Consider the following 14,527-nt stretch of genomic DNA (forward strand, 5'->3'; position numbering starts at 1 on the left):
GGTACTGATTATGCAAATAACTGTGCTCAGGTTAACTGAATTGCTGTCAGTCACAAAGGTTGGATGGATTCAAATGTACAGTTTAAAATTATTTGCACCATGATCATGCACATCATAAATTCACAACCAGAGTACAGGGAACAGCACAACAAAAAAAAACCTGCATCTGTTCAGCAGCTCTACTCTCTCGCTACGACAATTCCACTTACATAAGAAATAAAGTACACACCTTAACTAAATTCTCAGATTGTAAGAATTACAAATTTTTAATACAGTACAGGTTTTTATCTTACTTTTACACAGCAAGTAAATTTAAAAAGATGTACAGTTTTTTAAATTGCCTTTTGTGGGGTATTATGTTAATAATCTTGTTTCAGCTGAAAGTCAGGAGGAGGAATTGTTTGGGGAGACAATCAAAACCAATGAAAGAAAAACTTTTTATTTAAAAACATTAAAGGGACACAGGCAATTCTTATTTGGCCCACAAGTTAAGAGTCTGAAAACAAACTTTTATGAAAATATTGACCAATAATTTTTTTTAATAGCACCTGTTTCTACTGGAATTTAAAAAAATGTATGTTCCCCTGTAGTAATCAAAAGCTAAAGTTGCAAAACTCAGAACCTCAAAGTGAGACTGATTTCATTAATATTCATTATCCAAGATGGAAAAAAAATGCAAGAGTAATAGAGCATAAACACTGAAAAATTATTAGATTTTTAGAATTCAGTTCGTGATCCATGGGTTTTTATAAGAAAGGTTTTTATATTATAATTTAAGTTTAAAGTCCCTCTAAAACAGGGGTTCTCAACCTTCTGCTTTCTGAGGCCACACCAAAATGCTGTAAAACTCCAAGGCCCAGCTGTGCCACAACAACTGTTTTTCTTCATATAAAAGCCAGGGCTGACATTACAGGGTAGCAAGCAGGGCAACTGCTCAGGCTTCGGCTTCAACCCCAGGTGGCTGGGCTTGGGGCCCTCGGCTTCAGCCCCACATGGGGCTTGTCTTCACTACGGAGTAAGTGAACCAAAGTTATGCTACTCCAGCTACATAAATAACGTAGCTGGAGTTGACGTAGCTTAGGTCGACTTACCCCGTTGTCTTCACTGCGCTGCACTGATGGGAGATGCTCTCCGGTCGACTTCCCTTACTCTTCTCAGAGAACTGGAGTACTGGGGTCGACCCGAGCGCGCTCTGGTGTAGACTTAGCAGGTCTTCACTAGACCCACTAAAATCGATCCCTGCCACATAGACACTGCTGCCATCAATCTCCCCATAGTGAAGACAAGCCCGTGGTGAGGCTTCAGCTTTCCACCCTGTGCCCCAGCAAGTCTAACAGTGGCCTTGCTTAGCAGACCCCCTGAATCCTGCTTGAGGCCTCGCATGGGGCCCTGGACCCCTGGTTGATAACTGCTGCTTTAAAGAGTATTTTAGATTTGTGTTTCAAATGGACGACCTCCATATTAGACAAATCAAACTATTCTCCTTTGTCAAGCTTTACAGTGAGCACTACCACTCTATTAGTCTGGTCTGTGTTTTTTCATTGTGCACAAAGTTAGTTCATACACGAAAAAAAAACACACTAGTAACTCTTAAATTAATGTTCACGGGCATGTAATAAGACTGTATTTGTAAGAAGTACCTGTACCATAGCTACAAGATTTTGTAACTGTTTAAGTTTTTGTTTTGCAGCTATAAGTCTATTGATCTTCTGCTCAAACTCAGCATCTCCAGCATCAGCAACACTGCTTCTGCAGCTAGATAAAGAAACTTCACTGGCTCTGTCCTCTTCCACTTCATCATCACCACCTTGTGATATATCATCAATATCTTTGTCATTGTCCCTATTACGACAATCTGAAGGAAAAACAAACAGTGCCAATGTTGCAGATAAACACTAGTGAACTTGTTAAAAACCACTAAATGTTCATATGACTAGTGAGTTTCAGATCTGAAGCTGTACTGCTCAATGAAAAGAACCCAATCTAGCATTTAAGCCCTTGTTGAACACTTAGCTTATATGCAAATCTGAAACTCACAAACCATGTAACCAGAAAGAAAGCCGAAGGAGTTAACATGCTCCCAAACACACACTCATCAGTTTTAGCTCTATATACAGTAATACTTCAATATCTTTTAAAGCATACCTAATGTTGAAGACATATTTAAAGTCCTTAAATTAGCAGCAGATCGGTTATTTATTTCACAGTCTGTATTAAGGTGTCTTCCATCTCTGTTAGTAGTTCCACACTGTATGTTGGAATTGCTATTTATTTCACCCCAGCTACTAATTCCCTGGGGGTTTCTAGGAGAAAACATTCATCATATTAAAAAATCGGTTCTAAGTCCATTAAAACTTTTATATCTCATCTAGTTTTTTTAAATTGTTGGAAGAGACAAACACATGGATTTTTTTTTTTTTAAATTTAAATCAATTTAGATTAATGTGCTAACACTACAATTGCCAAGGTAAAAGGTCATTCAAAACAAGCATATACAAACTTTAACATCCCATTTCCCCTTCAGCGGGACAACCAAAATTCCCCAATCCAGCTCTGCTCTACACCCCACATCTATCACAGACAGGAGATGGTCTATAGCATAAGAGTCCCCTTTTAAATATCTCCCATGTAGATTTTCAAGTAGAGTTGAAGGTGCTGGTCTGAAAGTACAAAATGTTACGTGATTTGGGACCTGGTTACTTGAGAGATTATCCGTGTACTCAAGTACATATGGAACCCCTTCAATGTGAACAGAAGAAGCCTTTGACAGGGCATATCCATGAACATTCCTCAACACTGCAATTCATTTCCGCCTTGATTCTCAAGACTACATTTGTTAGCCTTCCAGGTACTTTGAAAATCCCATCTTTAACTGTGACTATGTGAGGTAAGGGTGAGTTGGCAGCCTGATAAATTGAATGCAAGGGACTCCATTTGGATTTTATAAGGCCATTTAATGTGCCTGGTTATCCTTTCAGTATCTTATCTTGAAATTCTAATAGGTCTCAAGAGTTGCATATTAATGCTATAAAATCTAAACAGGAACATTAATTTTGAAACACAATTTTAAAACTTTATAACATTTATATGAAAAGCATAGTTTATCCGTGAAGTTCTTAGTGGAGTTTTGTGGTGTAATCAGCACAGTGTCTAATTCACAGTGCATAATTCTAGAGCTGTTGTATATTTTAGGAAGACCGTTAAAATGATTTATCAACTGGATTAAGAAAAATATTGTATTAGCCAAGGTTAGGTTATCAGCATAATGAAGGGTATTTCAAATGAACTGACACAAAACAGTGTCAATTTAATCTAAGTATTAATAACTTTTGGTTAACCACACCATCTTACTATGCAGAACCTACAACAACTAAGGGCCACAAAATTTAAGACAAAATATAAAAAAAAGTGTAACCTGATATTGGTAACAGGTTGTGAATTCTCATGCTCAGAATCACATTCTGATTCTCCTGTGTCCTCCTCTTTAGTGTTTTCATTCACTGCATCAGTCATCATATCTGATGTCTGTTCATAGTAATGAACTAACTCACGCAACTCATTCAATCTCTTACGAACTTCATTCAGTTTCCTGGAATGAAAGCAGAATACTTTATATGCATGCCCCTACTGGATCAAAAATCCTAAATATAGTATTCAGTTCTTTATTCAACAGTGCTCTCAAAAAAAAGTGCAGCAAAACTAACCAAATTTTAATTTTATCCAAGTCCTAATATACATAAACTGATTAATATTTAAACTTACTATAATTTGAGATCTGTAACAATCTTTGCTTGAAGATGTTCTGAAGCCCAAATTAATCTATATGATATTTCACAGAAAACAATACTAATAAGATAACCTAGTTATCTTAAGTTACGTATTTCAGACTTTCTACATCTTTCAAAAATATGCTACTTAGGAAAAAAAAACTTAAAACCTAACAAAAATGTATACAGAACCACTTAGTTCATCACAGCAAATTAATTACACAATAAAATTTGTTAAACATTTTACTGGAGCTTTTCTGTTGGGTTTAGATTATCATCCTCTTCACTCTCATTCTGAGAAGCAATGGAATCAGGAGGATAAGGAGCAGATGATGCTAGGCTGTTAGACTCTCCATTGACAACAGTTGCTATGCCTGTAGGAGCAGAGGCAGCTGAAGTTGTACTTCTTTGATCAATACTCCTTTGAGGAGCACCGGACACAGGGGACACAGGCAAGACTACAAAAAAAAAAAAAAAGAAATGAAAAGTATCAAATTTGGCATCTTATTAAAAAGACGTTACAAAAAAAAGCCACTTATTTGATTTACATAAAAATATGTAAAGATAGTAACTATTAACAGAATATGCAGACCAGCAATAAAGGTCGGTCTTAGTTTTTGCAAATGTCATTGCATTTATTATAGGCAGGGCTGGTGGTGCTGCTTATTATGATGTTTGCCCCACACTTCTCATTATAAGACCCTATTTTCAGTTCCTTGTAACCTTACCAAACCGTAACCATTTGTGCTTAAGTTTTCCATGCTGGATATCTGCTTCACTCAGTTTGGTTGGAAAATTTCAGCCAAAAGAGTTCAATCATAATCAAGCAAGAAGTTAGAGAAAAATACATTTTGCCCATATTAAAAAATTCTGTTAACCATCTTTTTGAAAAGCTCTAGCACTTCAATGCTTTGTAGTAGGGACTTGAAATTTGGCAAGGCTGTGGCCTTGGTGACGTGACTTTTGCTTTCCCCATAAAAATCTGCCCAAATTTGTTTAAGTTATAAGCATATGAAAAATTTCAGTTTGAACATGCTCAGTAGAGATTCTATGATTAGCTAAAAATCTCTGAAACCTCTCCTCAGTGAGCACACTCAAGCCTCGCACAGCTCCTGTGCGTGAGCAGACCTCGCATGTACCATCCCCAAAGAGCAAGCTCCAGCCCAGATCTAACAGGGACAAAGCCTGGCTTTTCCCATAATTGTTTTAGGGCAGGGACGTCTCTTCTGAGCTCTCAACTGACTCTGCTGCTGGCACAGCAGCATGGAAGAGGAAGTTGTCAGATTTTAATGCAGAAGCTACATTGTCTCCAGGAATTAAATTAAAGATTTAATTAAAGATTATGTCATGTGATGAAATCTCCAGGAATACATCCAACCAAAACTGGCAACCCTAAGCTACAAGAGAGTGCATCTCAGGTGGGGAGGAAAACTTAATTCTGGCATTTCCTAACTTTTCAGCACTTGCCTTCAACATTAGCTACGGAATATTATTTTGAAATGAATGGCTTTTTATAAAATGAAGTTAAATAAACTGAAGTATTAGTAATCAGCCACTAGTTATATTAAAATAAATTTTATTAATAAATTAGATATTTGTATATTGTATTGAAGCTTACAATGGAGAAAGTTTAACTTGCAAAACTACCATAGTTTCTCTCTTAACCATACACAAACTTTATTTGAAAAATCTGTATTGATGTACAATTTCAAAAGGTTTTCACGTATCAGAGGGGTAGCCGTGTTAGTCTGTATTGCATCTGAAGAAGTGGAGTTTTTTTACCCATGAAAGCTTATGCCCAAATAAATCTGTTAGTCTTTAAGGTGCCACTGGACTCCTCATTGTTTTTATAAAGTTTTCAAATTCTTTGTTCAATTGTCATTGTAGATATGTGCATTTAAAATGAAAGGCAATATTTCTCATCTTCCAAAATTTTGTTTCTTGGAGAGCTTTTATATCAGACGATTAGTGTAAGTAATTTGTAACAGGTTTTATAGTAGAAGCCGTGTTATTCTGTATGGTAACTTCCAACTTATCTGTATGTGTGTATCAAAATAGATAGATAGATAGATATATCTTACTATATGTTCTATCCTATGCATCCGATGAAGTGGGAGGTAGCCCACGAAAGTTTATGCTCTAATAAATTAATTTGTAACAGTAAACAGAGATATTACAACTGAACTTATGAGTGATAGCTATAAGAAAGGTTTGCCAGCTCAGCATCAGTTAAACCTTTGAAAGAATAACCACACTATTCACACTTATGGGTAATATGCAGCCTGGTGGTACCTAACAGCAGACCTCCTCCAAGCAGCATCCACTAGACCACATATGCACCTCCTCCTTCCCCTTCTCTCAGTGTCCCTGAATGTTTTGAGAGTGAAGCTATATAAGAGGGCAGTCTGCCCTTTACTGCCTCAGTTCCTTCCACCACTAACCCAGAGAACCAAGGTACGACTCTGAAAGACAGGGGCAGGTGGGTGGGAAGCATGACTATAACTCCTCTTGAAGAACTCTCGTGACAAGTAAGTAACTTCTATTTCTTCTTTGAGAGGCTTTGCATACTCCCCACTTATGGATAGTTTGACAAGCAGTGCTGAAATGTCAGGCAGATGGAACAGAGTACTAATAATGGCTGAAGCACTTATCTACCAACTCTGGCATCTGCTCTTGAAGCCAAATCCAAAGCATAGTGTTTGGTAAAAGTACGGACAGATCTCCAAGCAGTAGCCTTACAGATTTTCCCAGTAGAAACATGTTTAAGGCACTGCTCTAGTAGAATGAGATTTTACAATACCATGCACAGGAATTAACAACATTCACTGATACACTGTTTACTAAATCTGGAAATAGTCTGAATATATACACTATTAACCACACTATATTAGCATCTAAAATATGTAACGCTGATTTCCCTTTAGCAACAGGAGGCTTAAGGGAAAAATAGTAAATTAATAGTTTGATTGAAGTGAAATTCCAATACTATTTTTGACAGAAACATGAGGTCAGGTCTAAGAGCCACCTTGTCTTTATGAAAAATAAAAAATGGCAGATCTGCACATAATCCACTCACCCTTCTGGATGATGGTCTAACTATAATAAATAGACAAATAAAATAAGAAACTCTGTCAAAGGTTCAAGGGGTGGCTTGGCTTCATCAGCCTGGTCAAGACCAAATAGATCCCATGGAAGGGCTGGCACCCTCAAATGGGAATACAGATTGCATGATTTCAGATAAAAGGTTTATGAAGGGGTTGTCCAAACAGTCATCTACCATCAATCAAATCATGGTAAGCAGAAATAGATGCCAAATGAACTGTTAAAGAAGCATGAGATAAGCCTTCAGACTTCAAACACATTAAATACTCTAAAACAGACAGAACAGAAGTTGAGACTGAAGAATCAGATTTGCCCCAAACATCCAAGAGACAAATCTAGTCCATTTCAAAAACACTCTCTTATGGACAGCTTCCTTGAATTAAACAAGGAATCATGGACTACAGAGGAACAGCATTGTTCAACATTAGTCAAAGTCAATAGCCCAAGCCGTCTGATGAAGGATCCTGCCCTGCTGTTGCGACAGCTGATCAGGAGACAAAGGGAGACTTTTGTGAATCCCACCCAACAGATGAAGTACCACCACTACTGTTTCAGCCAAGCTGGGCAATTGCATCATCACTGCTTTGTTTTGATGTACTTTCCTCACCACTTTCTAAATTAATGAGGGTGAAGCACACAGAAGACCCTTTCCACAGTGTTGCAGGAACATGACTGAATTGGATTGTTTGTCTCTTCCTGTTCTTGAACAGCAGAGGGGACACCTCTTGTTGAATATGGTTGCAAACAAATCTACAACGGAGCGATCCCAGTTGAAAGATTGAATAGCTCAAGACATTTTCTCCAAGGACCACTCATGCATCTGTACACTGTCCTACAGAGACAGTCGACTAAACACACTGCTCTCCTCTGTAAGATGCAAGGCCAGACACACAAACATTGTGAAGAGGGCACCAATCACATAAATTGACTACCTTGACACACAACAGGTAAGAATAAGTGCTTCCTTGCTTGTTGATGTAATACATAGCCATTGCATTGTTCATTGCTACCTGAACAACATTCCCCATTACGTGAGGAAGAAAGGATCTGAGGGCCAAGTGAATGGTTCTTAATTCCAAGTTCTTTTTGCGAGACAGCCAATGGCCTCAAACTGTAGGATGACCCAGATGAGCTCCCCAGCCATTGTTGGTTATCTCAACCAAAGGTGAAGGAGGATTGAACAAGACTCCTCTGAGGACTTTTGATCTGTCTTCCACCATATCAATAAATTTAGGACGTGCTGAGGCACAATCACAAACATCTGAAGACTGCCCAGATTGAGTCTGTAAGCCTGAGCTATCCAGGGCTACACTGACCTCAATTTGAGATAAGCACACAGAGTCTTGTAAATGGTTGCTGCCGTAAGGCTCATGAGATTACATCATGAAAATCACCTTCTGGGTCAGACTCAGCTGGATGTACTAAAACAGACTGTTCTACCTTCAGAGACCTTTCCTCTTGGAAAAAAGTCATTCCCCTCCTGTTACCAAGTCCAACACAGAACTATTAAATGAAGTCTCTGAGTTGGGCAGAGATTCAACTTCTTCATGCTCAGCAGCAGTCCCAGCTCTGTAAATAAGGTGACTGTGGAGTTGATGTGAAGTAGCAGGTCCTCTCGTGCAGAGGATTTCAGCAGCCAATGCTGAAAATATGAGAAAAACAAAAGTAGTCTGTAAATAGCTGTCATTTTCTATCAAGAATTGTGAACCAATCCATAGTTGAAAGCGAGCGGATTATGAAGGACAGGTTTAGCATTTGAAACTGGAACTTCTGAATGTACTTGTTCAATCTTCCAAGATTTTAGACTGGATGGAATCTGCCATCTTCTTTCCTGTACCAGGAAGCATCCTGAATAAAACCCCTGATGCCAAAGATGTTTGGGAACCTCTTTGACAGCACCTATCAGAAGGAATTTTTGAACCTCTTATAGAAATACAGCTTTGCAAGAAAGCTCACTGTAAAGGGAAAGGTAGGGGAAATTGAAAGGGGTCAGTTTTTCAAACTGCACAGCTAGCCATCCTCTAATTTCTAGAACCTACTTGTCTGATGTAATAAGCCTTCAATTGTTACTTAAAAGAGCTATCCTGTCTCCAAACAGAAGGGAGGGATCCTCATTAATTGGTTCGTGACGCTTAGTCTTCCCATCAAATCTGAGGCCTGGTAGTTGAGGAAGCCAAAGAGGAAAGAGCAGGTTGTTTTGTCTTATGTCTGTACTGAAAGTCCACTTTCTTGTGCTGGCTCTGCAACAAGCTTCCTGATGATGTTGCCGATGTGTCTGATTTGAGGGTAAACCAGTCTCTGATAGAGGAAAGATGGCATCTTCTTCTGAGCAAGAGATGAAGACCCAGTTATTAAGCTGTGGATTTAGTATCCTTTAATTTCTCCAACAATTTGTTGATCAGCCGGTGTCAAGTGGAGTGCCCCAGGGGTCGGTTTTGTTCAATATCTTCATAAATGATCTGGAGGATGGTGTGGATTGCACTCTCAGCAAATTTGCGGATGATACTAAACTGGGAGGAGTGGTAGATACGCTGGAGGGGAGGGATAGGATACAGAAGGACCTAGACAAATTGGAGGATTGGGCCAAAAGAAATCTGATGAGGTTCAATAAGGATAAGTGCAGGGTCCTGCACTTAGGACGGAAGAATCCAATGCACCGCTACAGACTAGGGACCGAATGGCTAGGCAGCAGTTCTGCGGAAAAGGACCTAGGGGTGACAGTGGACGAGAAGCTGGATATGAGTCAGCAGTGTGCCCTTGTTGCCAAGAAGGCCAATGGCATTTTGGGATGTATAAGTAGGGGCACAGCGAGCAGATCGAGGGACGTGATCGTTCCCCTCTATTCGACACTGGTGAGGCCTCATCTGGAGTACTGTGTCCAGTTTTGGGCCCCACACTACAAGAAGGATGTGGATAAACTGGAGAGAGTCCAGCGAAGGGCAACAAAAATGATTAGGGGTCTAGAGCACATGACTTATGAGGAGAGGCTGAGGGAGCTGGGATTGTTTAGTCTGCAGAAGAGAAGAATGAGGGGGGATTTGATAGCTGCTTTCAACTACCTGAAAGGGGGTTCCAAAGAGGATGGCTCTAGACTGTTCTCAATGGTAGCAGATGACAGAACGAGGAGTAATGGTCTCAAGTTGCAATGGGGGAGGTTTAGATTGGATATTAGGAAAAACTTTTTCACTAAGAGGGTGGTGAAACACTGGAATGCGTTACCTAGGGAGGTGGTAGAATCTCTTTCCTTAGAGGTTTTTAAGGTCAGGCTTGACAAAGCCCTGGCTGGGATGATTTAACTGGGAATTGGTCCTGCTTCGAGCAGGGGGTTGGACTAGATGACCTTCTGGGGTCCCTTCCAACCCTGATATTCTATGATTCTATGATCTTGTTGCTGAAAAGACCATCCCCCATCATAAGGAAGATCTTCCACTTAAATTTTGGTATCCAGAGTCAATGAAGAGGAATGAAACCATGCACATCTCTTTAAGGTAACTGTATATGTCAATGCTTTAGTGGCAGAGTCTGAAGCATCAGACGAAGCCTGAGTGCATGTTTCACCACAGTTTGAGCCTCCATCAAAATAATATTTGTCAGCCTTCTGTTATCTGACAAATCCTGAACAAAATGCAGTCATCTTTCCTCACAGATGGAATTGGCAACAGGCCATGAGCACCTAGTAATTAGCCTCATTAATACCAAGAGAAGAGGAAGAAGGGGAAAAATAAACAACACAGATCTTTTTTCCCTTTCACTCACCAATAGTTGATGGGCCTGACTGGACCTAAGCCTATTACTGGCAGCAGCCACCACCAGTGAATTAGGTAAAGGGTGAATGAACAAACCAACAAAAACACACCACACCCCCTCCCGGGTTATCTCATACAATTCATCTGGTTTTCATTTAGAAATAGGTGGACAGGAAGCAGAGATCATCCAAACAGTCCTAGCAGGCTACAGGAGACCATCCTGCATGGGCAATGATATTCTATTCCTAGAGGCAAACCCAAGAACATCAAATATCAGGTGAGAATTTTCGTCCACGGTCAAAGGTGGTAAAAGTTCAATGTGAATGCCATGTGGTCCACCAGGTCATGAAATTGCAAACTGTCCTCAAAATGAGATGATGCAGAAGCAACACTCACATGCTCATCAAGTAACAAATACAGATTGAAGTCTGTATCCATCTGCTCTCATTCAATAAGAGGCACTATCTCCTCATCCTGCTCTTCAGAAAAGCACTGTCTGAGCTACAGATTGATCTGATGGAACTGGATCCAAGGATTGCTCAGCCACCAAACACTTAACCAATGAAACACTGCCTCTTCATCTAATAAGGCGGTAATTTAAAAAGTCCGGTGATTGAATCCAGTGAGGCCACTGAGACCAGGATTGCCAGTCTCTCCAGTAGCTGGGATCCAGTTACTTGCCCACAAGAGGAGGAACAACACTGGAGTAGGGAAACCCAAACTGAGGGGAAACAAATCAGGTCTCTTAATTCTTCCTCTATCCTCCTCCCACTGAGGATCCGACTTCGGATCCTCTATGGAACTCACCAGACATATAAACAGAATCCAAAGATGAAGAGCAATAAAAGGTGAGAAAGCTCTGCCTGGAGACCCTTGTAGGAGACTTCAGAAGAGGAGGTGGCATAAATTTCTCTGGAGAAAGACTAACAAAGCTCCTCTGCTCTTCTACTTTAAGGTGAAGAGGAAGCAGAACACAGAACTGAAGAAGCCTGTATCTTCCTCGTAGCCATTAGCATCTCACGCAGATGCATGGAGCATTCAGAACCAGGATGGTGCACATTAGCCACCACAGTAAATAATCTCTTTGGAGCTAAAGATGACCTTCAGAACAGGACTGTAGGAAGAAGCTGGCCCCACAGACCTGGGGAGTACCAGATCCAGCAAAATATATTCACTTCTGCACCTCTGGTCTTTGAAGTTGAAATTGAAACCAAGTTGGGATTCAATGATGGAACCACAGAGGCCATGTCAGAATCAGACAGATCTTGGAAATCTGATGCCTGGAATCTGGCACTGCCAACAGTGGCTATCTTTTAGCTAGCCTTCTTCACGTGAACAGATATTTCAAATCTGACAACCTAACTCTAGGACAGTAGTGGGCAACCTGCAGCCTGTCAGGGTAATCCACTGGCTGGCCGCGAGACAGTTTATTTACATTGACTGTCCGCAGGCACGGCCGCCCACAGCTCCCAGTGGCCGTGGTTCACCATTCCCGGCCAATGGGAGCTGCAGGAAGTGGCACAGGCTGCAGGGACATGCTGGCTGCCACTTGCCACAGCTCCCATTGGCCAGGAACAGTGAACAGCTATCTTCTATTCAGGAGTGAATTAATTAGTCTCTCCCATAATTAAAGCAGAAAACCTTGCCTGAAAACTTGGCAGGGGCAGGATCCTCATCCTAGGCACCTTTACATCTTCAAAGTCACATTTAAAGCTCTGTTGCTGGATCACCCAACCTTGAAACAAAAGCCCTGAATCAAGTTTCTGAAACCTCTGGGCCCTTACAAAGTTTTTAACACCTGTGTCTTAAAGAAAACTAGAAGCCAGAATATTATTCCCAGGACAATGAGGAAGACAAGACTGCCACATGGAGAGAAACCAAGCCACTCAAACATTTAAACAGCTAGTCACGGAGGATGTGAGGAGCAGAAGCAGGCAAACTTAACTTAACGAGAAAAGTCAGTCAGTACAACTGTAAAGTTCCCGTCTGTTGTACGAAAAGAACTAAATACCAAGTGTGTAGATCAAAATAAGCAAACAAAAAAAAATTCCCTAGGAAGTATGCCAATTTAAAAAACAGTTATATTAAAGGAACAAAGAACTGAAAATAAAATTTCGAAAATGAAATTTTACCTTTTATTACAAAACATAAAATGACAAAGATTAGAGAAAAAAAATTTTAATTTACTGTATGCATTTGACAGAAGTGTGTATACAGTAAAGTTCATTGTTTGTCCCTATATATTCAGTTTTACCATTTGTTTTGGCCTTTTAGTGAGAGAAGACAAATATTTACAAGATAGGACAGTGAGTTTTAACACCACAAATGTTGGCCAGGAATTCAGGGCAAGGCATAGCACTGAAACTATTTAACTCTGTGTCCCTTTAAGTCTTAGCCATTCTAAAGCACAAAGGTTAAACTTTACAGATCTCTGTTAGTATAAACCTTCCCAAACATTTCAGGAACTTAGCCACAAAAATTGCTATTAACAGAGGGAGCAACCTATCACTGAGGTTCAATGCAATCATTTTAACCTAAGAAAGCAAGTAAATTTAATTATTTTCAAGACACTGGGGGAAGTTACTGAAGAAATCACATTAAAATGCACTTTTTGTCTGTAACATTGGGTATTTCCACAGTTACAGAGTTCTGTAGTCAGATTCTTCACTAAATCAGTTTGGTGGACTTTCATAATACTATAAAGCAAAAGATTATTACCACAGAAAAAAAAACATTCCTTGTTCTGTATTTAAATCACTACATTAAAAAGGAAACATTTAACTAAAATTTGTTATTATTGAAAGCTACACAAATGACAATACTTCCAGGAGAAAGACAAGATGGGTGAAGTAATATCTTTTACTGAACCAATTCCTGCTGGTGGAAGGGACATGCTTTCAAACACAGAGCTTTTCCTCAGGTCTGGAGAAGGTAACCAGACTGTCTAAGCTAAATACAAGGTGGGACAGATGGTTAACTATAAGAGGTTCACATGTGTTGCAGGAAGAGCTGTATGAAGCTTGAAAGCAAGTCCATTTCACCAACAGGTCCAATAAAAGGTATTACCTCCCTCACCTTGTCTCCATCATGTCTGGGACCAACACAGCTACAACAATACTACAAACAATACTTCCATGTACTAAGATCAGTGACAATTCTGAATCATTAGTTGCACGTTATGTTCAAAAGGACTATAAACTACATTAAACAAATCCAGTTTAAAGTGAGTTCTGCATACATTTACTTACAGGAGGAGTTGTTTAGATGCTCGTCACGAAGCGTATGAAGTTCTCCTAACAACTTGTCCATTTTTTGTTTTTTACCCTGCAACATTCTCATCTTGCTAAAAAGTTGTGCTTTCTCATCAGATAAGTGCTGTGACATAGAAGAATTTCTACTTTGTGAAATCTCTCTAGTAAGTGAAAGACTTTCTGCTTGCCTTCTATTATCTGGCACAGGTTGAGTCTAAAAACAAACAAACTTCATTTTACTACAAGTACTATGAAGATGCCATAATAATTTGCTAATTACCTCTCCCAACTCCAGAAAAGTCAAAAAATACCTCATTTAACTTCTTAAAAAGGCTAGTGCTAAGAGCTCCATAACAGAAAACCAAGGTTCTCAAACTAAACAATAGTTAGCTCTTATATAATTCCAACTGCATAATAACTAGTACTATGATGTGGAACTGTTGCTCTTGGCTTCCAAGAAAGAACCAGGTATAAACTGACACTAAGCTTGTAACAGTCAATGAATAACCGCTTCCATCCAAAGTAAAACATAGAAAGCATCAATTGGAATAAAAGCAAAACCAAAAAAAACTTTACAATCAAATCCAGTTAAGGTTTACATATAATAAATTTCAAACACATTGTAGGGTTTTTTTAACTGAATATTGTGTCTTAAACCTGT

General features: G+C 39.5%; 1 protein-coding gene across 37 annotated transcripts in view; it reads right to left on the reverse strand.

The window, feature by feature from the left end:
• Nucleotides 1-14,527, reverse strand: part of PCM1 (pericentriolar material 1) — an 88,643-nt gene that overhangs the window by 53,010 nt on the left and 21,106 nt on the right. For 30 of the 37 annotated variants that reach the window (XM_043546140.1, XM_043546136.1, XM_037897678.2 and 27 more), the window contains 5 exons: nucleotides 13,864-14,080; nucleotides 4,015-4,225; nucleotides 3,416-3,589; nucleotides 2,146-2,303; nucleotides 1,641-1,855 (listed from right to left, as the gene is read on the reverse strand). In XM_043546140.1, the coding sequence (XP_043402075.1) occupies nucleotides 1,641-1,855; nucleotides 2,146-2,303; nucleotides 3,416-3,589; nucleotides 4,015-4,225; nucleotides 13,864-14,080 (975 nt within the window). The remainder of the gene's footprint in view (nucleotides 1-1,640; nucleotides 1,856-2,145; nucleotides 2,304-3,415; nucleotides 3,590-4,014; nucleotides 4,226-13,863; nucleotides 14,081-14,527) is intronic. The other 7 variants (XM_043546145.1, XM_043546144.1, XM_037897676.2 and 4 more) reach the window with 1 other exon arrangement.

This window comes from Chelonia mydas, chromosome 4 (genome assembly GCF_015237465.2).
Source record: "Chelonia mydas isolate rCheMyd1 chromosome 4, rCheMyd1.pri.v2, whole genome shotgun sequence".
Classification (NCBI taxonomy): Eukaryota; Metazoa; Chordata; order Testudines; family Cheloniidae; genus Chelonia; species Chelonia mydas.